The following is a 22,787-nucleotide window of genomic DNA, read 5'->3' as shown; positions in this document are numbered from 1 at the left end:
AGGTGGTCAAAGCCTGTGTGGTTCTGGGCAATTATATAATGGCAAAGGAGCAACCCAACATTGAACTGGATGAACCAGTTGCATACCCACTGCCTGATTACCAGCATCACCCGCTGCTATCAACTGCTGAAGTTGGTCACATGCGGGACCAATTTGCTGCCTTTTTTGATTCTGATATTGGACGTGTGTCATGGCAGGACAATGTTGTGTAAATGTCCTGTTGTAATTTTATCTGTACAAGTAATTTTCTTAAATGTTAATAATATTTCTCATTAATAAACTTTATTTTTGGTTGTGTTGACCGTGTCTCCTATGTATTTCCTCTACAAACCAAGGCTGTCCTAAAACTGGCAGTATTTGGTCGGTATTTAATATCAGTATTTGTAATCCAAAACCAGGAGTGGGTGATAAAGGCAGAGGTGCTAGTTATTATGTTAATATCATAATTTACCTATAATTGGTCCACTCCTTGTTTTGGCTTACAAATACTGATATAAAACACTGACCACATACTGCTAGTGTGACGGCAGCCATTTTGCTTTAGTGGTAAGCTTGTTGACGTCATTGCGTCCTGATTCTGTTCTGCAGTATCCATTGAACACAGACTGAAGAGACAATGACTGTCACACTAAAGAGATCTATAGTCATCAAGTCAGGTGCCATAAATAATGAATTCATGATGCACATATAACAGCCTCATGAATTCACTATTTCTGACACCTGTGCAGGTGAGCATAGATATGCCGTGTATGACCACCATCGTCCCTTCACTTTGTGTGGAATAGATTACGTACACAGAAGAGAAGATGGAGGTTATACAAGGCAGTTCTCTACTCACCAGGTCAGGTGTTCTACCTAATGAGTTTTTTGACACCTGACCTGTTGAGTATAGTTCTGCATTGTATTTCCGCCATTTTCTCTTCAGACTGCTACACTAGTCACAGACTAAGCAGAAGGAAGAGATTATGGCGATAATACATTAATTAATTTTTTGGCCCACCTCATATCTCTATACTAAAGACACACAAAGCTGCAGTCTTTTATTTGCTAACTACTGGAGATATGATGTAGCCAAACAATAAAGTGTGTGGCGAAGTTTCTTATTTGGCGCACGGTGTGTGTTGCCGGCGGCGAAAGACACAATAAACCAAACATAATTGGGCCAAAAAAAATTGTTTTTCTTTTTTCACAACAAAAATTTTTATTTAACTGCGCCGGCTAGGGGTAGAGTGATGTAAACGGGGGGTGTGAAGCACTGAGGCCTGGCTAACCGTGGACGACGCAGAGATGGCAGGAGAAAGGGCAATGAAACTAGTGGGGTCTGGTAGTTTGGGGATAGGACTTGACACACAAGAGGCTTGAGACGCACTGGAAGGGTGAGACAAACCTGACATTACAGACACACTGGGAGGTGAAGGGGGAGGAATACTAAGAGTCCGCTGTTTTGTTTTTTTTCTCTGTGATTGCCGGGTTCTGGGAAGCCTCGGTGGGCTCATATGTCGTGGCATAGTCATGGTGGGTGAATTGTCAGGGTCCGGCTGCACTGTGTCAGAGTCCATAGTGCTCGTAGAGCGTGCAGCCATGCCAGAGTCCATAGTGCTCGTAGAGCGTGCAGCCATGCCAGAGTCCATAGTGCTCGTAGAGCGTGCAGCCATGCCAGAATCCATAGTGCTCGTAGAGCATGCGGCCATGCCAGGGTCCTGCTGCATCGTGGTGGTGGCGGTACAGAAGGCCATGCCAGGGTCCTGCTGCATCGTGGTGGTGGCGGTACGGAAGGCCATGCCAGGGTCCTGCTGCACTCACGGTGGCGGTACGGAAGGCCATGCCAGGGTCCTGCTGCATCGTGGTGGTGGCGGTACGGAAGGCCATGCCAGGGTCCTTCTGCATTGTGGTCTCAGTGGAGGAGGCCCAAGCAGGAGCAGCGGTTGTCATGGTGGTGGCGGTGGGCTGTCCAACAGCACTCGTCATGGTGATGGTGCTGTACTGGTGTCCGGCACTGCTAGGAATAGAGGTGGCCGTACAGTGGTATGCAGCAGAGGTCGGCATTTGAGGTTAATCGTGACAGTGAAGGCACAGGTGGATATGCCGCCATTGTCTGCTGAACATACCGACTCTGCTGCATAGCCTGCACGTAAGCAGCATTGCAGGCCTGCATGACGCTGGAGATCAGGAGTAAGGTGTTCCAACATGCCCTGCTCAATTTGGTTAAAAAAATGATGTGCTGGCCTCTGGAGGTCGGCTTTTACTTGGTCAAGACTTTTGGTGACCTCCTGGATACGTGTATTCATGTGGCTAAGTGAAATATCCATTCGGTCACCCAAAGGCTTGAGTCCTTCGTGAAAAACCGAGCTCAAGTGCAAAAACTCGGGCATGAGGGACCTGTCCGATGCCCGCTGCCGGGAGGAGCCCCCCAAAAAAGGGGCAGTGGCAGAGGACTGGGAAAGGAGAACACCTGATGGACCAGCTTCCTGGTCTCCAGTTAGTGTGGCAGGCCCACTTGCTGCAGCGCTGCTGGATGCCTGGGACGGGTCCGTGGCTGTCTGATGAAGGGCCGCTCCAGAACCTGGGCCAACAGTAGTGCTCCATGTGCTGTGAGAAAAGAAAAAAGAAAATGAATACCAAAAATTAACCAGACGCAAAATCCTGTGGAATAGAAATATACAGATTATGGCAATACAATACAACCTAATGTGTTTTCACTTTGGCCACTGTAAAAAAAAAAAAAAAAAAAAAACCACAAAAAAAAACATTATGGTCAGAAAAAGGACTTTAGTCCGTGCCCACACAACTGTGTGTGATGAGAGAAACTCCTGAGAGTTTCTTTTATCACACACAGTTGTGTGAGCACGGCCAAGGTCTCTGCTGCTTCACACTGCATTGCAATACTTACCAAATGCACTTCGGACCCGATTCGGGGCGTTGTCCCAGCCATCCCACATCGCTATGGCCACCTCATTCCATAGGCGCCGGATCGTCAAGTTGTTTGAGTGCAGTGGATCCCGGGTGTCCCACAAAGGGACTCGCTCATGGACCAGGGAGATGAGGATATCGTTGTCAATGAGGTCCCTATCCCGTTCTGGAACCGATACCATAAATGAAGACATTAAATGTTGCATACATTAACATAAGGAAAAGAAAGAAAACAGAGGCTGAGAAATGGCATGAATAAGGAAAGTCAAGGTAAAAAAGGAGTCCAGAAGAAAAATGTAAAGAAAGAGGAAAGTAAAGAAAGGAAGATTCAAGAATACTAAAGTGAGGATACAGTAAACAGTCAGCCTTGTATACGTACACGCTGCCGCCTTGCCACCCGACCGTGACTCCGCTGCTCCTGCCCAGTCTCTGCCGCAGTAGAAGAAGAACGCTAAAAAAAAATGAAAAACAAAAATTGTCATATGTGTAGATGTGACAGTGAATTCTTTCCAATCTGAGGAGGCAAGTACTCACCTGACTGACATGTTCTACTTCAGAGGCCCAGGACGTTGCTCCTCATCAGAAGAAAAAGACATTCTGATGCATGCAGAAAGAAAAAAAAATGGCAGAAATTAGGACATGTAGAGACAGAAAATAGAAAATAAAGGCATTGGCTAGGATATACTCACATTGTTCAGAGGCTTGTTTGCTCCAAGGTGCTGTGGTCTGTATGCTCTGCTTGGCTGTCTGCTGTGGTCTGTCTACTCTGCTTGGCTGTCTGCTGGGTAGTGACCTGCAAATGTCCACTACATCCCTTTATCACCTTGTAAGTGGGGGTGGCTTATCAGTGTCTAGACATGTTTTTCTCTTGTGGAACGCATGCGTTCACGAATGCAAGCAAACGCATGTGCTTGTGAATGCATGCGTTCATATAGACAGCAATGTGGTTTTTTGGCGCATTCCTTGCGCAATCGACTGCATACGGTTCCAGGCGGCAAATTGACGCCTCTAAAAATTACTACATGTTGCATTTCCGCGACAAGCCGCAGATGACAAAACGACGCATGCGTCGTCAAACGCGGCAAAACTCGAACGATCGCAGACGCATGCGTCCCTAATACACAACGCATGCGGATATTTGCGGAAGAAACGCTGCGGACACAACCGCAAATGTGAAACCGGCCTTAGCACTGTGCACTTTTTCTGTGGCTGCTGTCATTATCTTTATACTGAAGGCGTATGCTCCAATCTACTGAACGTTTACAATATACCTTGAAGCAATTGAATGCTCATGTTAAATTGACCTTATAGATCTGTTTGCCACACTGAGATTACATTGAGGCGTTTTGCCCTGTTAATTATATATGTTTAATATGACTTGTGATAGACCCTAAATAAGCACTATGCACTTTATCTTATGGAATCAGTTTGTAATTTCTTGATAAGCAGTTACCTTCGTACATTATAGGCATCACATATAGCTTTGTGTTTTTGACAGCTGAATTAATCTTATATCCTCTTGGGAATATGCCCATGGGAGGGTTGTAGGCCTAGATAAGCCACCCTGAACAAGAGAAACTTATACAGTTTGGCATCATATGTATTTATAGGAGCCCTTAGTCTATATGTGGTGTTCAACCTGATGGGTGGTAACTTATGGTGATATTATTGGGATACATAGGGGTGTACTACCCAGTTGGGCGGCTGTATTGTGCAATAGTATCTTCATTTTTTTACTTATTTGTACCTTTTTTATTAAATTGTTTCTAATAAAGTGTCTGAAAATTTTATTTTGGCATCTGCTTCCGTTTTTATTGGATTGTGTATTGTGGTGGGAAGCGCCACTACTTAAGCCTTGTTTTGTGCATAGGTGAACTGTTCTATTGTTTTTAGTCAGAAAGGTGGAGGCATCAGGTATATGTAATGTCCTACCTTTTACTAATTCTGTTCTTAAGTGTTATACTATTCACAAATGTGCTGCCACCATCTGGATGAAGATCCGCAGATACCAATTACAAGTAGCATTTAAGCAATTCTTTTTCTATTAAAGGGAACTTGTTCCATGGAAATGGAGTCCACTCTACGGGCATCTTGTTGTAGAGCAGGAGGAGCTGAGCCGAATAAGATATAGTTTTGTGAGAAAATATCAATTCCATAATATATGATTATCAAATATATTAATCATTTAATCCTCTGTTCATTCTGGAATTTTTAGAACCGCCCACCGGACAATCCGTAATTGACCGTTGTCTGTGTAGGTACATTTGTACAAAGAGAGCTATCAGTCACTGATAGAGGCGCCCACTGGACTGAAGATCCCAGAAAGAATTTACTGAAGATTTACTCACAAAACTATTTTAGTCTACTCCTCCCTACCTGCTCTTTAACAAGATGACTGCAGATTGGACTGGATTTTCATGATGACAGTTCCCCTTTAAGTTAGAATGTCTTGGTTTTTATGTCTATTTTGGATGTGTCTATATTTTCTGAAGATAAAATTATTTAATGTAACACAATTATTTTATTTTGCTGCATGTAGTGGTCTTACAATCGAATATAAAGAGCTAAGCAAGGTGCCGCCATTATTGATTAAGGGAGTGATTATTAAAGGACAAGTTAAGAGCTACCAGGGCAAGGTAACTAGAACCTTCTTACTAATTGATGACAGTACTATAGCCACATTTTCTTATCTGAATGTGACCATACGAATATTACTACTGTATAATATAAATCCATAAAAAGCACCTGTAGATCAGATATCTCACATTTTTACATATTTTGACTTTGATTGCCTCAACAGAACTGTACATTGAAGATTACTTTGCCTGGATTAAAAGAAGACATTCAGACTACAAAGCTAAAGTTATTTCCTGGTGTGTATGTGTTCGAATGCTTTTCTACTTGTGATCTGCTTTATTAAATATATTTAAGCAAACATCCCACCCTAGGAGCCCTTATTACTTAAATTACTAACTCAAATTACCTGCAATTCTGATTACAGGGACCTGTTTATTCTCTCCCATGACAGACTACTGCTACAGTAGTCAGAAATGTAGAAACTCAGGTTAAAGATGTATAAAAATTGCAGGGAACTTTATGCAGACAAGCCAATTGGAGGATGACACTGTATGGAATCATCCAGCAACTGTCATCCATAGGCTTCCATGTAAAAAGAAAACGGTGTTGCTCTGTATACAGTTTTGTTTTAATAGGGATTTTAGAAAGTAAGGCACACGCTTAGCATTTTCTTTTTTGGAACATATTTTCTTTGCTTTGACTTGTAGATACTCTAGTGCTCCCCTTCTTATATTTCTTCAGCTAAGTCATTAGAAACCATTAGGTAGGCCTTGCATAAAACATTTTGGGTAACGATTGATGACCGCAGCTCCTGATGCTGTTGCCTTCATTTGGTGATTTCTGAACATTTTTTTGTTGTTTCCTAAAGGGACTATTGTGTGGTAGACTATACCCCACAAACGTGCCATGCTTTGTAAGTGTAAAGACTAATACAATGAATGTCAGATCCTATGTACTTGATTACTTGAGAAGCATTTTAGGTCTAATCAACCAGTGACTCTGAAATGAATCTAGATCCTGTGAGTTGGTGTAATTTGGGCCATACAGTGAAGGAAATAATTTGAGCCATTGCTGATTTTGCAAGTTTGCCCACTGACAAAGGCATGAACAGTCTATAATTTTAAGGGTAGGTTAATTTTAACATTGAGAGATAGAATACCAAAAATAAAATTGAGAAAATCACATTGTATATATTATATAAATGTATTTACATTTTGCAGTGACAAATAAGTATTTGATCCCTCTGGCAAACAAGACTTAATACTTGGTGGCAAAACCCTTGTTGACAAGCGCAGCAGTCAGACTTTTTTTGTAGTTCATGGTGAGGTTTGCGCACATGTCGGGAGGAATTTTGGTCCACTCCTCTTTGCAGATCGTCTCTAAATCATTAAGATTTTGAGGCAGTCACTTGGCAACTTGGAGCTTCAACTCCCTCCATACGTTTTCTATGGGATTAATGTCTGTAGACTGGCTAAGCCAAACTATAGACTGTTCATGTCTCTGTCAGTGGGCAAACTTGCAAAATCAGCAAGGGATCAAATAATTATTTCCTTCACTGTACATATCAAAAGTTTAAGGCATTATGAAAATGTAACATACCTGGTCCTCCTTGCTCGAAAGTCCTGCTGTTAGAGATGGTCAGAGGAGTCCTCCTTACACATTAGATTGCTTATTCACTCTCATTCTAAAATCAGCAGCTTTAAATAAAAACAATTTCCAGATATTGGGCGACTGCACGCATTTCAAAACCAAATATTCTCCAGGTGTGCAGCTCTCTGTTCTCCTCTGTGGGAGTAACAGACACAACTCATCAAGCTTGGTGCCTACCCTTCTCTGCCTGCATGCTGTGGTCACAAATCTGTGATTGAGGTGAGATTGTGCAGCATGATCCAAATGTGTTAAAATTAGCACTTTATTTCAAACATGTAAAATCCATAGAAGAGTGATAAGTGGGTACTGATCAGCCACGGGTTTCAATCGCTCTCTGCATTCTTAGGCTACTTTCACACATCAGGTTTTTTGCCGCATGCCGATTCCAGCGTCGCGCCGCAGCACCGGATTCAGCTTATTTTGTGAAAACCGGATGGGACGGATCCGGTTTTTCGCCAGATCCGGACATCGGATCCGGCAGAATCGTTTAAAAACGCCCCCTGACAGGCTAAAAATGTGATTGGCCCCCTGAAAACTATATATACAGTGTTCCTACAGCCCATCAGTGACAGGTTTGAGAGGAGCAAGATACAGAGCAAGATGGACGGCATTATTGCGAAGATTCTGCAGAACAACGTGGATTTCATCGTGGAGGCAAATTGTTCTTGAGAAGGAGCGAGAGAGACGGCGCATCATGCGTCTGCGCCGACGCCGTTTGTGGATCCACCCCATCACGGCACAGAGAATGATGCGGGGAGTCTTTTCCATTTCATACATGGAGGTACGAGGAGACCCAGAGAAGTTTTTCAGCTATATGCGGATGAAACCAGAGAACTTTGATGTATTGGTGGAGCGGATTGAACATCTAATAAGAAGGAGTGATACATATTGCAGATTCTCCATTAGACTGGCTGAGAGTCTGATGGTCACTCTTCGGTAATCATTCATTTTGGATGTACTCTTGTAGAGCACTTTCATTGATTGATATTTTGAATTTGTAGTAATTTCTGCCTTGCTTTTGTTCACAGATTCCTAGCTACTGGAGAATTCCTGTCTTCACTACATTTCCAGTTCAGACTGGGAATTTCAACCATATCTGGAATAGTGAGGCACACTTGCCGTGCACTGTGGGACTTTCTGCGTGATGATTTTATTCCACATCCCACAATGCAGACTTGGTTGAAAGTAGCCGAAAAATTCCAGGAAGTATGTCAGTTTCCCAATTGCTTGGGCGCGGTGGATGGGAAACACATCTGTATCGTGAATCTGGCTGGTACTGGATCAGAATATTTTAATTATAAAAAGTACTTTTCCATCGTGCTGATGGCCATAGCCGATGCGGATTACAAATTTGTAGCGGTGGATATTGGGGCGTATGGCCGCTCTAATGATTTGCAAGTTTTCAAACTGTCTTCTATTGGGTGGCATTTGTATGGAAAAACCTTTCAATTCCCCCCCCCAAGACCACTGCCTCAAACATCTGAGCCACCAATGCCTTTTGTTTGTGTCCGGGATGAAGCCTATCAGCTTTCAGAACATCTTTTGAAACCCTACTCCAGCCGTGGTTTAAACAATACTAAAAGAGTCTTCAACTACCGACTCACACGTGCACGGAGAACAGTGGAGTGTGCGTTTGGGATATTAACCGCCAAATGGAGAGTTCTACTGACATCTATTAACTTGAAGACAGACACTGTGGATGAGGTAGCGAAAGCGTGTGTTGTCCTGCACAATTATGTGCTATCCCAAGGAACCGATTTCCATTGTGGACCTGTCTGAACAAACCACCTTGGCTGATTATAGCAACCAAACGTATAGAAGTTCTGCGACTGTTTCCCGAATTCGGGATCAATTTGCAGAATATTTTATTTCACCCGAAGGAAGAATAGACTGGCAGGATGAGAGAGTTTGAACAATTTGTCTTTTTCCTTGTAACAAGTAATTTACCTTTTATCCGAGTTGTGTACCTGTTTGGTTTAACCTTTTACCCAAGTTGTGTACCTGTTTGGTTTTACCTTTTACCAAAGTTATGTACCTGTTTGATTCTACCTTTTACCCAAGTTGTGTACCTGTTTGGGTTGTACCCAAATTATTTTACCTCTGACCAATAAAACTTGTTTAACCAAAGTGTTATCTATACCTTATAAAGAAAATACAAAATAACTGTAAACAACAGTTGTATTACATTTTTTTTTTTTTTTTTTTAACAAAAATGAACTGTTATTTTGCAACACACAAATAAACTTGATTTTGCTGAACACAAAACTCTATAGATTTGAATAAGTCGGGGTGGAGATAATGCTGGAGGGGCTGTTGGATAGGGACACTTCGACAGTGGGAGTGTGGAGAGAGGAATGTGTTGGTGGTAGGGAAGGATCAATAGGTAGTGGTGAAGGAGTGGAGAAGGCAATTGAGCGGGTGGACAGGAAAGTGGGATTGGGGTTAGGAATTTGGTAGGATGGAGGGGTGTAGGTGATGTTTTGGGAGGATTGGGAGGCAGAAGCAGTGATGGGTGGAGAAGAGGGTTGGGAAGGAGGTGAAAGAGGCTGGTGGTAGTGGGCAGGGAGAGGAGGCGCAGATGAAGTAGGTGGGAAGTGGTATGGGTCGGGATCATCATATTGGTGGGAAGGGGTACGGGTGGGACGCTGGTAGTGTGGCTGGTGGGAAGGGGCACGGGAACGCTGGAAGTGTTGTGGCTGGTGGGATGAGGCACGGACACTATGTGGGTGATGGTGAGGTTGGTGGGATGGGGCACGGGCAGGTTGGTGGTACGGGTCAGGAGGATGGTAGTGGCTGTAGTGATGGACAGTGGAGGAAGAAGGGGCAGTTGCAGCATGGGTGGCTAGAGTCTCTGCTCTTGAGGCAATGAGTGCTAGAGTAGACTGGCAGAATTCCATTACTTGCATCTGCTGAGAAGCAGATAGCGTCTCCATTTGCTCAAGTACCAACTGGAAAAAAGTGTTGTTCGGTGGCTGTCTTGCCTCTGAATGCATCGTTAACAGAAGTGTATGCATCTTTTGATATTTGGTTCTCTAATTATATTGATTCCCTTTTCCCTCACCCTTTTTTTTTTCCAATGTTAGCCCCTTCCCCATCTTCCCTTCCCTCTATCCACTACCATTTCTTATGAAAAATTTCAATAAAAATATTTAAAAAGAAGTGTATGCATCTCGAGTATACTTTTATTTATTAAATTAAAACCTGCAGCCATTTGCTCGGACAAAACTTTCTGACAGTCCTGGAAGGATGTGTTCAGGTGTAAGAACTCCAGCGCATAACTCTGTACCTGACCCCTCTGCCGAAGGCGCCCCGATGCTACAGGTGTACCAGAGGTCGCAGCAGCAGAGGGGTGGGGTACAGGAAACGCTATATCCTCACCAGCAGATACATGCAATGGAACCGGCCACGATGCTCCAGCGCTCGTGGATGGGACAGAGGGATCCGATGTGTGGGAAGGTGCAGAGGGGTCGTCACTGTCAAAGTGTCCCTCGGTGGCGGCCTCCTGAGGGATCGCCCCAGAAGGGTTCAACTGTGCTGCAGGCTCCCGAGTGCTCCCAACGGTGCTGTGGAACAAAGGAGAAAAACAAACAATTAATATACGGTCATTGCATGGCCCTCGCTGAAAGAGTAAAAGAGGTTTAGACATGTTAAACATTGGTTATTACATGTGGTGGGTAATATTTACCTTCGTGTCACCATCGTTGACCTGTGGAACGACAGGGCTTGGGCATACTTGTATTTGCTCCTGCGTCCTCCAGATCCACTCGGGGCCCGCATCTCTGTTGAATTCCTTCTTAAAGCGATCCCTGACCGACCGCCACCTTTTCACAATCCTCTCACCTGTTAAAAAAGGAGAAACACAAATTGGTTAGAAACAGTACTTGGAACTCATCAACAAAGCTGAACTGTGTATACTTATGTTCTTGATTCTGGGCCCGAACATCGAGGTCCTCCCACTTCGCTATGAGTTCTTGGCAGACTTGCTCCCAGAGTCGACGGGTCACTGTGATATCAGCATGGCGGCAGTCACCCATGTTCCACAGCGGCTCCCTGTCTCGGATAAGATCGATGAGGAGGTCAATATCGAGGCCAACCTCCTCACCGTCAGAATCAGGAGCACGCTGTGAAGCTTGTTATAAAAAAAGGGAAAAAAAAATTAAACCAAAATTGTAAACAACATAAAGAATAAACCTAAAAAAACAGCAAAACAACATATATGCTTACACGATGATGGCCGCCATGACTCTCACGCCAACGACCCTGGGAGCCACTGGGAGGACCTCAGGATTGAGCACCAGAATCCAAACGCTAGAAGAAACAAAAACATGACAATTATGTGCTTGTATGTAGCCTTTTTATGTGTTGTGTGCCATGTGATATCTATAATGATCATTTTTTATGTGTTGTGTGATGTCTGAATTTATCAGTTTGTAAGTGTTGTGTTCTATCTGTAAGTATCCTGTGGTGTTATGTGTTGTGTGTAGTGTGAGGTTGTGGTTCCTCGATACATGAAAGAAACATACCAATTGTGATCCCACTCCAGGTCTTTCTCCACCCCTTCCCTCTTCTTCTGGGAGCACCTCTTGGACTGCGTCAGCAGCTTCCTACAAAGAAGAAAAATGGCAAAATACATTAATATATACACATACATGCACAAATACACACACACATACACACACACACGCACACATACACACACACACAAACACACACACTTACACACACACTTACACACAAACACATGCACACACATACACAAAAGAGAGGGAGAGAGCGAGAGAGAGCAAAATTATGTAAAAAACATATATTTACCTCAGTGCGCTGCCGATGGGAGTGAGGGCTCCCAGAAGAAGGCATAGCTGCTCTGGTACGGCTTGGCTGGCTGGGCTCTGTAGCAGGTTAGAGCTGGCTGGGCTCTGTGGCAGGTTTATAGCTGGCTGGGCTCTGTGGCAGGCTCCGCTCTCTCAGGCTTGGCTGGCTGGGCTCTGTGGCAGGCTCCGCTCTCAGGCTTGGCTGGCTGGGCTCTATAGCAGGTTAGAGCTGGCTGGGCTCTGTGGCAGGTTTATAGCTGGCTGGGCTCTGTGGCAGGCTCTGCTCTCTCAGGCTTGGCTGGCTGGGCTCTGTGGCAGGCTCCGCTCTCTCAGGCTTGGCTGGCTGGGCTCTGTGGCAGGCTATAGCTGGCTCCGCTCTCTGGCTCTTTGGTCAGGTTCTTCAATCTTGGCAGGGTGTGGGCTCTCTGGCTGGCAGTATGGCTGGGAATGAGGGAGGGCTTTATACATGTGTCCTGGGGGCAGGCCAATAGTTTCTGAGCATGCTCAGTGTAAAAAGCCGGATCAGGCCGCCGGATCTGCCTTTTTCCGGATCCAGCGCAATCTGGCGTCCATAGACATGCATTGTAGCGAAAAGCCGGAAGGGCCGGACCCGGCCCTTCCAGCTATTTCGCCGCAGACAAAAAAAACATTACAGTAGATGGTTTTTCCAGACTCCGGAATCGGAATTTTAGCCGGATCCGGAAAAAAAACGGAAGGAACGCTGGGCCATGCGGCGCGATCTGGCGCTAATACAAGTCAATGGGGAAAAATCGGTTCCGGTTTTTATTTTTTCCGGTTCCAGTTTTTCTCTAAAGAGCCGGATTTAGCCTGAAACAAAAAGACGGATGTGTGAAAGTAGCCTTACTCATGAGGAAATATACTTTGGCTATGTGAAAACTCTAGGCTCTTCAGTAGCAAAATCTACCTTGACCCTATGAAAACCACACCTAATATGCACATGTAATATTTAATTATCTTAACTGGATGGTTTGTGTTGTCAGAGTCAGTTGTACATGTTGGAGAAACCTCAGATTAATGTGAAAAGGGTATTAAGAAGGTAGGTGAGCAAGATTAAATAAATAAGAACATATGCTAGGTTTGATTCATTTAATACGCCAGTTGTAAAAATCTAAATAAAAAATGCTGTACAACCCCACCTCTTCTTTTTTTTCATAAGTGCACCATACCTGTCCCTATAATATGTGAACCACAGTATTATGATAGTTCTGCATTTTTTCCGTTAGAGGGGAGAAAAAAAATAGTTGACGTGATTGTTGGTGATGATGCTAATTTTCTTTTGTAGGGCCACCAAAACAAATTCAAGTGCTCCCAGATAATGATATTCTTATCATTGACAATGGATCACTTTTTCCCTTCCAAATTCAAATATTTGATGAAGTTGGAAACCCTGCTACTCAGCCAAAGCTAATTGTACACTGCAAAGTAAGTATTGTTAAGGCATTTCCAGATTACTTCCTTTGAGCGCTTTTGTTTCATAAGATATCATTTTCGTATTGTTTTATGAAAATGCAGTAAATTATGTACGGCCATGATAGTCAACTTGTACATGAGAAATCATGAGAGTCTGTGCCACATATAATGCTCTGCACCGTTCATTATGGCCCCATAGATGCTCCACATAAAGCTGTGCCACATATAATGCTCTGCACCGTTCATTATGGCCCCATAGATGCTCCATAGAAAGCTGTGCCATATACAATGCTCTGCACCTTTGATTATGGCCCCATAGATAGCTGTGCTATATATTACCTCTGCACCTCTGATTATGGCCCCATAGATAGCTGTGCCATATATAATGCTCTGCACCTTTGACCTTTGATTATGGCCCCATAGATGCTCCACATAAAGCTGTGCCTTATATATAGTGCTCTGCACCGTTGCCCCATAGATGCTCCACATAAAGCTGTGCCTTATATATAGTGCTCTGCACCGTTGCCCCATAGATGCTCCACATAAAGCTGTGCCTTATATATAGTGCTCTGCACCGTTGCCCCATAGATGCTCCACATAAAGCTGTGCCTTATATATAGTGCTCTGCACCGTTGCCCCATAGATGCTCCACATAAAGCTGTGCCATTGCTGCTGCTGCAATAAAAAAAAAAACACATACTCACCTGTCTTGCTTGCAGCTCCTCAGCGTCCCGTTCCGGCATCTCTCCGCACTGACTGATCAGGCAGAGGGCGGCGCGCACACTATATGCGTCATCGCGCCCTCTGACCTGAACAGTCAGAGCCAGAGGACGGGAAGACAGAACGGCGCCCGGCGGGTGGAACGAGGGTAGGTAAATATGTAATACTAACCTGCTCCCGGCGTCCCTGGCTCCTTCCCCCGGACAGCTGGTCTTCGGTGCCGCGGCCTCTTCCTCTGTCAGCGGTCACCGGCACCGCTGATTAGAGAAATGAATTATGCGGCTCCGCCCCTATGGGAGGTGGAGCAGCCTATTCATTTCTCTAATGAGCGGTCCCATGTGACCGCTGAACAGGGGAAGAGCTGCGGCACCGAAGACCGTGGGACGGGCAGGGGGAGCGCCGGGACTAGGTGAGTATGCCTCAGCGCCCTCTCCCCCTCACCCGCCGACCGTGACTCGAGTATAAGCCGAGGGGGCACTTTCAGCCCAAAAATTTGGGCTGAAAATCTCGGCTTATACTCGAGTATATACGGTAGCTCCTCCCCCGCAGTGTACACCCCATTGACCGGAACTAGGACATTCAGTTCGGTGGTTGTAAGTGGCACTTTTGTGAGTTCTGCTCTTGGGCTCCCTCCGGTGGTTTTAAGTGGTACGGCTGCTCCTTGGATTTAGCAGTCAGCAGCTGCTTCCACTGATCGTCAATTCTGGCTCGGCTATATAGCCTGGCTCTATCATTCAGCCAGTGCCAGTTGTCAATGGTTCCTGGTTGGATTCACATCTCTGCTTGGATTTCCCTAATATTCTGACCAGTTCAGCAAAGATAAGTCCTTGCTTGTTCTTTTGCTGTCCACATATTGTGGACTTAATCGTTCAGCACATTCTATGTTTTTTCTTGTCCAGCTTGTCAGTATGGATTTATTCAGTTAAGCTGGATGCTCTGGAAAGCAGATTTACCCTCCACACCTTTAGTCAGGTGTGGAGATTTTTGTGAACTCTGTGGTGGATTTTTCTAGTATTTTAATACTGACCGCACAGTATTCTGTCCTATCTATCTAGCTAGATTGGCCTCCTTTGCTATACCCTGGTTTCATTCTGTGTATGTCATTTCCCTCTCCACTCAGTCAATATTTGTGGGGGGCTGTCTGTCCTTTGGGAATTTTCTCTGAGGCAAGATAGCTTTCCTGTTTCCATCTTTAGGGGTAGTTAGTCCTCCGACTGTGACGAGGTGTCTAGGGAGTGACAGGAACATCCCACGGCTACTTCTAGTGTTGTGTTTAGCTCAGGAACTGCGGTTAGTACAGGTACCACCTCCTCCAGAGCTCGTCCCATGTTGCTCCTAAACCACCAGTTCATAACAGGCGTGTACTTACCTCCCCGTATCCTCATAAGTCTGGCCGGCAGGACACCAGCCCCTAACACAGAAGTGTGTTCAGGTGATTCGGACCCGGTTCTGCCTCCTTCTTCTGCCCACTCGCCCGCCAGAGCCCATCGGTTTGAGGAGATGCGGACGTCCCACAACGCAGGAATTTCAGACGTCCGATCTTTCCAGGGTGTGGAGGTACATTTCTCTCTCTCTATGGTGTAATAATTGCCCTAGAGATGTGCAGTCACTAATGTAATAACCACTGGTGTAGTAAGTGCCTGTACTAATTATAGGGGATAACTCAGGAGACTCTTTGCGATGCAGATGGAAGCAAACACGAGCAGCAGATGAAGGAGATTACTGGAACTGGTGTTTGCAGCAGGAACTCAAAGCAGAGTAGCAGGATAACCCCACAGGTTCACAGGAGCAGGTATATAGCCAGGGAATCACCAGAGGTCAGGAGCTGGATGCAAGGCAGAATACTCTAGCACAGACTGAAGGCTGGGGTGGAGTTTAATAGCAGGAAGACAGTGCACATGAGACCAAAGACGCCATCTTGGAAAAGGGCAGTAATGCACAAAAAGGTCATAAAAAATGTTCAGAGTCCTGACATTACTCCCTCCTTAGAAGTGGCCTCAGAACGATCCTGGACCTGGTTTCTCAGGGAATCTCTGATGAAAACGAGAAATCTTCTGTTGGGTAATGATGTTTTCCACAGGTTCCCAAGAGTCTTCCTCAGGGGGATATACCTGCCAACTTATCAGATATTGGAGCTGATTCCTGCGAATCCTGGAATCAACAATTTCCTCCACCACAAATTGTTCTTGCCCATCAATCACCACAGGCTGCGGAGGTGGCACAACACGTCCCTGGAAGGTATTAGGAGATACAGGCTTTTGTAAAGATACATGAAAAACTGGGTGTACCTTCATAGTCCTAGGCAGCTTCAGCCGGCAGGCCACAGAGCTCACAATACCGTTGATCTTGAAAGGGCCAATGAATTTCTGTCCAAGTTTTTGTGAAGGAACGTTTAACTTCAGATTCTTAGTTGCTAACCACACGGAATCTCCTACCTTGAACATGGGTGCAGGTTTACGGAATCTATCAGCCGATCTCTTATAACGTTCTTGAGCTGTGGTCAGGGATTCCTTCCGAACCTCCAAATTTTGCCTCATCACAGTCAGCCTTTCCTCCACTGCTGGAACCGGAGAATTAATTGGAGACCTAGGTAAGATACACGGATGATAACCCAGATTGGCAAAGAAAGGTGTAAATTTAGTGGAGGCGCTCTGAGAATTGTTATATGAAAATTCAGCTAACGGCAGCAACTCCAACCAATCATCCTGGAGATGGCTGACGTAGCATTTTAGATATTGTTCCAGCGTCTGGTTGGTACGCTCAGTCTGACCATTTGTCTGGGAATGGTAAGCGGAAGAGAGACGGACATTAATATTGAGTGCAGAGCAAAACCCCTTCCAGAATCTTGAAGAGAACTGCACTCCACGGTCAGAGATGATCTCATCCGGAACCCCGTGCAACCGAAAGACATTCTGTATAACCAAGTTCACTGTATCTTTAGCTGAGGGGAGGCCGGTGCACGGAACAAAATGAGCAGCTTTAGTCAGGCGATCAACTACCACCATGATTGTATTCATGCCCCCCGATGTAGGCAGCTCCACAATAAAGTCCATTGATATAGACCCCCAAGGGCGGGACGGAACAGGTAATGGTTGTAGAAGACTCGTAGGTGCCACATGAGGAGTCTTGTAACGAGCACATACCTCGCAAGAGAGAACATAGTCCTTGGTATCCTTCAGGCAAGATGGCCACCAGCAGAATTGGCTCAGGATCTCTTGTGTCTTCTGTACCCCCATGTGACCAGCCAACTTGGAGTCATGTACCAACTTGAGGATCTGCAGACGGATGACCTCAGGGACGTAGATACGTCGATCTCTAAACCACATGCCACCCTTAAAGACAAGATTAATATCCACAGGTGGGTTGGCCAGAAATACATCACCATCATAGGCCTCCCTGCACTCCTTCCACAAGTCCTGATCGTGGATAACTCTGATGAAATTGGCATCAGATAGAATGTCTTGGACGGGGCTCCAGGTACGGAATCCGCAGCATGGATTCGGGATAAAGCATCAGCCTTCCCGTTACGAGAACCTGGACGGTACGAGATAACAAAGTTAAATTGAATTAAAAATAAGTTTCAACAAGCCTGATGAGGAGAAAGACATCTAGCGGATCTAAGGAACTCTAAATTGCGATGGTCAGTTAGCACTATGATCTGTTGTGCAGCTCCTTGCAGATAATGCCTCCGTTCTTTGAAAGCCGCAATAATAGCCAGCAATTCCTTGTCTCCCACGTTGTAATTCTTCTCTGCTGAGGTTAGTCTACGGGAAAAGAAAGCACAAGGATGTAGCAGACCCTTCTCTCCAGTTCTTTGGGAGAAAATAGCCCCCAAAGCATTATCAGAAGCGTTCACCTCCACAATGAAAGAAAGTGTTGGATCTGGGTGTATCAACAGTGGTGCTGATGTGAAACAGATCTTAAGCTGATCAAAAGCTTATTGAGCCTGTGATGACCACTTAAAGGGCTTTTCCTTCTTCATCAATATCAGAAAAATTTCGAATGAAGCGTCTGTAGAAATTTGCAAAACCAATTAAACGTTGGACCTCCTTAACGTTCTTGGGTACCGGCCAGTCAAGGATAGCCTGAATCTTACCAGATTCCATGTTCAGCCCCTGGGGAGAGATGATATAACCTAAGAACTGTATCTCAGAACGATGTAACTCGCATTTCTCTGGCTTAATATACAGATGGTTCTCTTTCAGACGTCTTAAAACAGTTTTGACATGTTCCTGTAGAGAGTCAGAAAAGATTAGTATATTGTCCAAATAGATCACTACAAACTGGTCCAACAATTCTCTGAAAATGTCATTAGCAAGGTGTTAAAATGTTGCAGGGGCGTTACAAAGCCCGAGGGGCATCACAAGAGATTCAAAGTGTCCATACCGGCATCTGAATGCTGTCTTCCACTCATCTCCTGGATGAATACACACCAAATTATAAGCCCATGAAGATCCAGTTTAGAGAACACCTTAGCATGGCGGACTCTTTCCAGTAATTCGGGAATCAGAGGCAAAGGGTAACTGTTTCGTACGGTTACCTTATTGAGTTCCCGATAGTCAACACAGGGTCTCAGGGTCCCATCCTTCTTCTTTGCCAAAAAGATAGGTTAGGTGCCCCTGCAGGTGAGGAAGAAGGACGTATGAAGCCTTTGGCAGATTTTCATCAATATACTCCTTTAAGGCTTGAAGCTCAGGTGCCGCCAAAGGGTATACGTTACCAAAAGGAATAGCTGCCCCAGGAAGCAACTCAATAGGTCAGCCATAATGCCTGTGTGGAGGAAGCTGATCTGCATTCTACTTGTCACAGATGTCAGAGAACTCTTTATATGCTGGAGGTAAAGAAAATACCTGTACATGTGGTTCCGTAGCCGTGGACTCAGGGACTGATTCTGTTAATGCCGAGTTGCTCCTTGTTGGAAAGATAATCCCCTTGGTCTCCCAGTTGATAATTGGGTTCTGAGAACGCAACCAAGGAATGCCTAAAATCACAGGAAAATGAGGAGAAGAAATTAGCAAGAAAGAAAGTTGCTCCTGATGATTAGGCTCCAACAAAATTTCAAGGGGTACGGTCTCCTGATCCACAGGCCCAGAGATTAAAGGTGACCCATCCACTGTTTCCATGGTAATTGGAGAGGCTCTTTGCTGAATTTCAATACCATATTCCTTGGCAAATGCGATATCCATGAAATTGCCACCTGCACCAGAGTCAATCATAGCTGCACTGGAAATCCACTGTCCTGAACACAGGATCTTAATAGGAAGGGGACAGTGAGAGTTCTTTTCCTTAAGCTCCTTGGGGTTGAAGTCATAGAAAGTGAATGGAATACAGCGTTTAAAGGCAGGCTACATTCAGAGATCTCAGATTCATCATCACAGTTGTCATACTCCCCTACTGCTGTTAGCACCTTGTTAGGCCGTCTAGGACACTTAGGACCATTGATCAAGAAGTGGTCAGACTGGCCGCAGTAGAAACATAGACTTTCACGAAGGCGATGCTCTCGGCGCTCATTGATCTCGCGCCTCTGAACGGAATCAATTTGCATGGGCACCTCCTCCACCTCCTGAGATGTTTTACCTGCAGGCTCTTTGGAAGGAAGGGAAAAGTTAGAAATACGGTTATATGCAGCAAACTTCTCCTGCCTACGCTCAGTAAGGCGAATGTCAATGCACACACAATGCTGTATAAATGTCTTTAGCTCTTGTGGTGACTCAGAGCGAGCTAGTTCATCTTTTACAATACTAAACAAACCCATTTTAAAAATAGCCAATTGTGCATAACTGTCCCAATTGGTATCTACCGCTAATCTCCTGAATTCAGTAGCATACTCAATAACAGAACGTTTTGCCTGGCGTAAAGACAATAAAGCAGATTCAGCGGTTGCACGGCGTTTAGGATCATCAAACATTAATGCCACAGTGGCCAAGAAATCATCCAAGTTATTTAACCGTGGGTCACAAGACTCAATCATCGGATTCGCCCAGGCGAGCGCTCGTGCGGTCAGCAGCATTATTACACACAATACTTTGGATCTATCATTAGGAAAACGGTCAGCATGCACATCAAAATATAGCATACATTGATTCACAAAGCCACAAAATTTGTCGCGATCACCATTAAATCTGAATGGGGGCAACTTAGGTGGGCTAGCTGGTGGCGATTGCCCAGAGGGAAAAGTCGCTTGTGCAGCTTTTTGCGTGCTTATGTCCTGAAAAGCCCGTCCATACTGGGACTCTATGCCAGCAAGTTTGTTTTCCTGGGCTGCCATGCGGGTGCTTAAGTCCTGCAAAGTCTGTCCAAACACTTGTTGATTGTGTTCAAAGCTTCCAAACTTCTTTTGCAGACCTTCCACATCTTTCTGCAGTGATCTAATTATGGAAAACACCTGCTCTAGTCTGCTTTCTGCAGTCATTGTTCCAGCAGTCTCCTTTTTTTTGTTTTAGGCTAGAATATCCTGTAATAATTATAGGGGATAACTCAGGAGACTCTTTGCGTGGAACAAGACAACTACAGGACACAGTTTTATAAGTGGTAAAGTCTATATTATCACACGGTGATTCAAACAGGTGCAGAGAGAAAGTCAAGTCCACAACACTTGGTGCAAATATCAAATGCAGCTCAGCAGTCTATAGGAAACTTCAGAGGAAAATGCAATCACGCAGAAAGTCTATGAAGCACAATTATTCTTGATACTTGACACGAATAAGTCCTTGCTTAGTCCACAACACAGATAGATATGCTTATAAGGCAGTTCAAATAATATCTTAGCTCAACCAGGGAGGTCTGGGTAATAGTCTCAGGTTCTTGCATAGCAGAAACAGCTTACATGTCCAGCAAATGCAGATGGAAGCAAACACGAGCAGCATATGAAGGAGGATTACTGGAACTGGTGTATGCAGCAGGAACTCAGAGCAGAGTAGCAGGATAACCCCACAGGTTCACAGGAGCAGGTATATAGCCAGGGAGTCACCAGAGATCAGGAGCTGGATGCAAGGCAGAATACTCTAGCACAAACTGAAGGCTGGGGTGGAGTTTTATAGCAGGAAGACACAGTGCACATGAGACCAAAGACGCCATCTTGGAAAAGGGCAGTAATGCACAAAAAGGTAATAAAAAATGTTCAGAGTCCTGACAGTGCCCTATAGATGTTCAGTCACTGGTGTAATAAGTTCCCACTGGTGTAATAAGTGCCCTAGAGACGTTCAGTCACTGGTGTAATAAGTGCCTTAGAGACATACAGTCACTGGTGTAACAAGTTCCACTGGTGTAATAAGTACCCTAGACATGCAGTCACTGGTGTAATAAGTGCCCTAGAGACGTGCAGTCACTGGTGTAATAAGATCCCACTGGTGTAATAAGTACCCTAGAGACGTTCAGTCACTGGTGTAATACCCTAGAGACCTGCAGTCACTGGTGTAATAAGTGCCCTAGAGCCGTTCAGTTAACAGCAGAGGTATGGCAGTACGCCCCACGCTGCCGTCATCTGAGCCACTGTCCGCTCCTCACCCTCCACAGGGAGATGGGCCATTATAAAACCTGCCATCTGTCGTTTGCCTCATAGAATGTTTCACTTGCACTTTTCTCCTCGCGATTTTCATTTTGTCACACTGCTGTTGTGATTTCTGCTATTGCAGATCTGTGCCTTTATTTTCAACAAAGCAAGGCTCGGCCATTACTCTACACACAAAGATGCAAGAGCCCTGGCATTTCAAACGCTTCCATATCTCCTGCTCACAGGCACTCGCCCTCCATCTTCCTGCAGCACCCTCCGGATGCTAGCATTACACTGCTCTAAGCAGAGAGGGGAGCTGCTCGTACCCCTTCACGACTGCAGTGTTTGGGCCTGACTTCCAGCTGGATAAAGTCCGTATATCCCTGCAATGTCAGCTGTGGCTCAGTTGATAAAGAAGCTGACAACATATCGCAGGCCCAATGGTTTGATCCCAGGCGCACAACAGAGAGTGGAATTTAGCCTCCCTCTGACTCCAAGCCTACTGTTCTACCTTCAGGAGAATTGACAGGACAGGACATACTTCAAGACAGACTTCGTGGTGTGGTTTACTACACGGAAGCTGTTATTCTGCCTAATGCCGTCAGGTATCCTGTCTTAGACAGCAACACAGAATTGGCTCTCTCCTATACCCTTCTCCGGGGTTCTCTCCATGCTCATTTTCACTGGATACTGAGAGCTGATCGCAGCAGTACTCTTTCCGCTATCCAAGCTTCAGACGCACTACTCACCAGGTACTGTAGGGTATTTTGAAACTGTCGTATTTCAGTGGATCAGACGTGTCTTGGATTGACTGCTGCAGTGGTACTGGTGTTCTGTGCTGTATTCAGGTGAGTCAGACGCACTCTCCTTCACGTTCCTCGTGTTCGATTGCAGCAGTACTCTATCTGCTATCCAGGATTTGGTTGCGTCATCTACCAGACGCATTTAGTCAATACCTGCCGCCTTTCCTATGGCTCAAACGTGCCCGTGGTCTATTGCTGCATCGGTCGTGCTCTTCTGTCCCATTGTCAGGGGAGTCAGAAGCGCCTTCTATCATGTACCTCAGGGTCTTTTGCAACGTCTGACTATGCTCCCGTCTATTCACCACTCAGTGAGAAGAGTCTGGTATTCATCACTTATGGTGGGCTGCAGCAGCGGTTATTGCCTGGTTTCAGGTGACTCAGAGGCACCTTTCT

At 45.2% G+C, this 22,787-nt stretch overlaps 1 protein-coding gene across 1 annotated transcript in view; it reads left to right on the top strand.

Moving 5' to 3' along the window:
* Positions 1–22,787, top strand: part of SMCHD1 (structural maintenance of chromosomes flexible hinge domain containing 1) — a 584,899-nt gene that overhangs the window by 282,929 nt on the left and 279,183 nt on the right. The window contains exons 21-23 of the mRNA XM_077270310.1: positions 5,450–5,546; positions 5,711–5,783; positions 13,252–13,391. Of these exons, the coding sequence (XP_077126425.1) occupies positions 5,450–5,546; positions 5,711–5,783; positions 13,252–13,391 (310 nt within the window). The remainder of the gene's footprint in view (positions 1–5,449; positions 5,547–5,710; positions 5,784–13,251; positions 13,392–22,787) is intronic.

This window comes from Ranitomeya variabilis, chromosome 6 (assembly GCF_051348905.1).
Source record: "Ranitomeya variabilis isolate aRanVar5 chromosome 6, aRanVar5.hap1, whole genome shotgun sequence".
In the NCBI taxonomy this organism is placed as follows: Eukaryota; Metazoa; Chordata; class Amphibia; order Anura; family Dendrobatidae; genus Ranitomeya; species Ranitomeya variabilis.
This window is presented reverse-complemented; position numbering and strand designations above follow the sequence as displayed.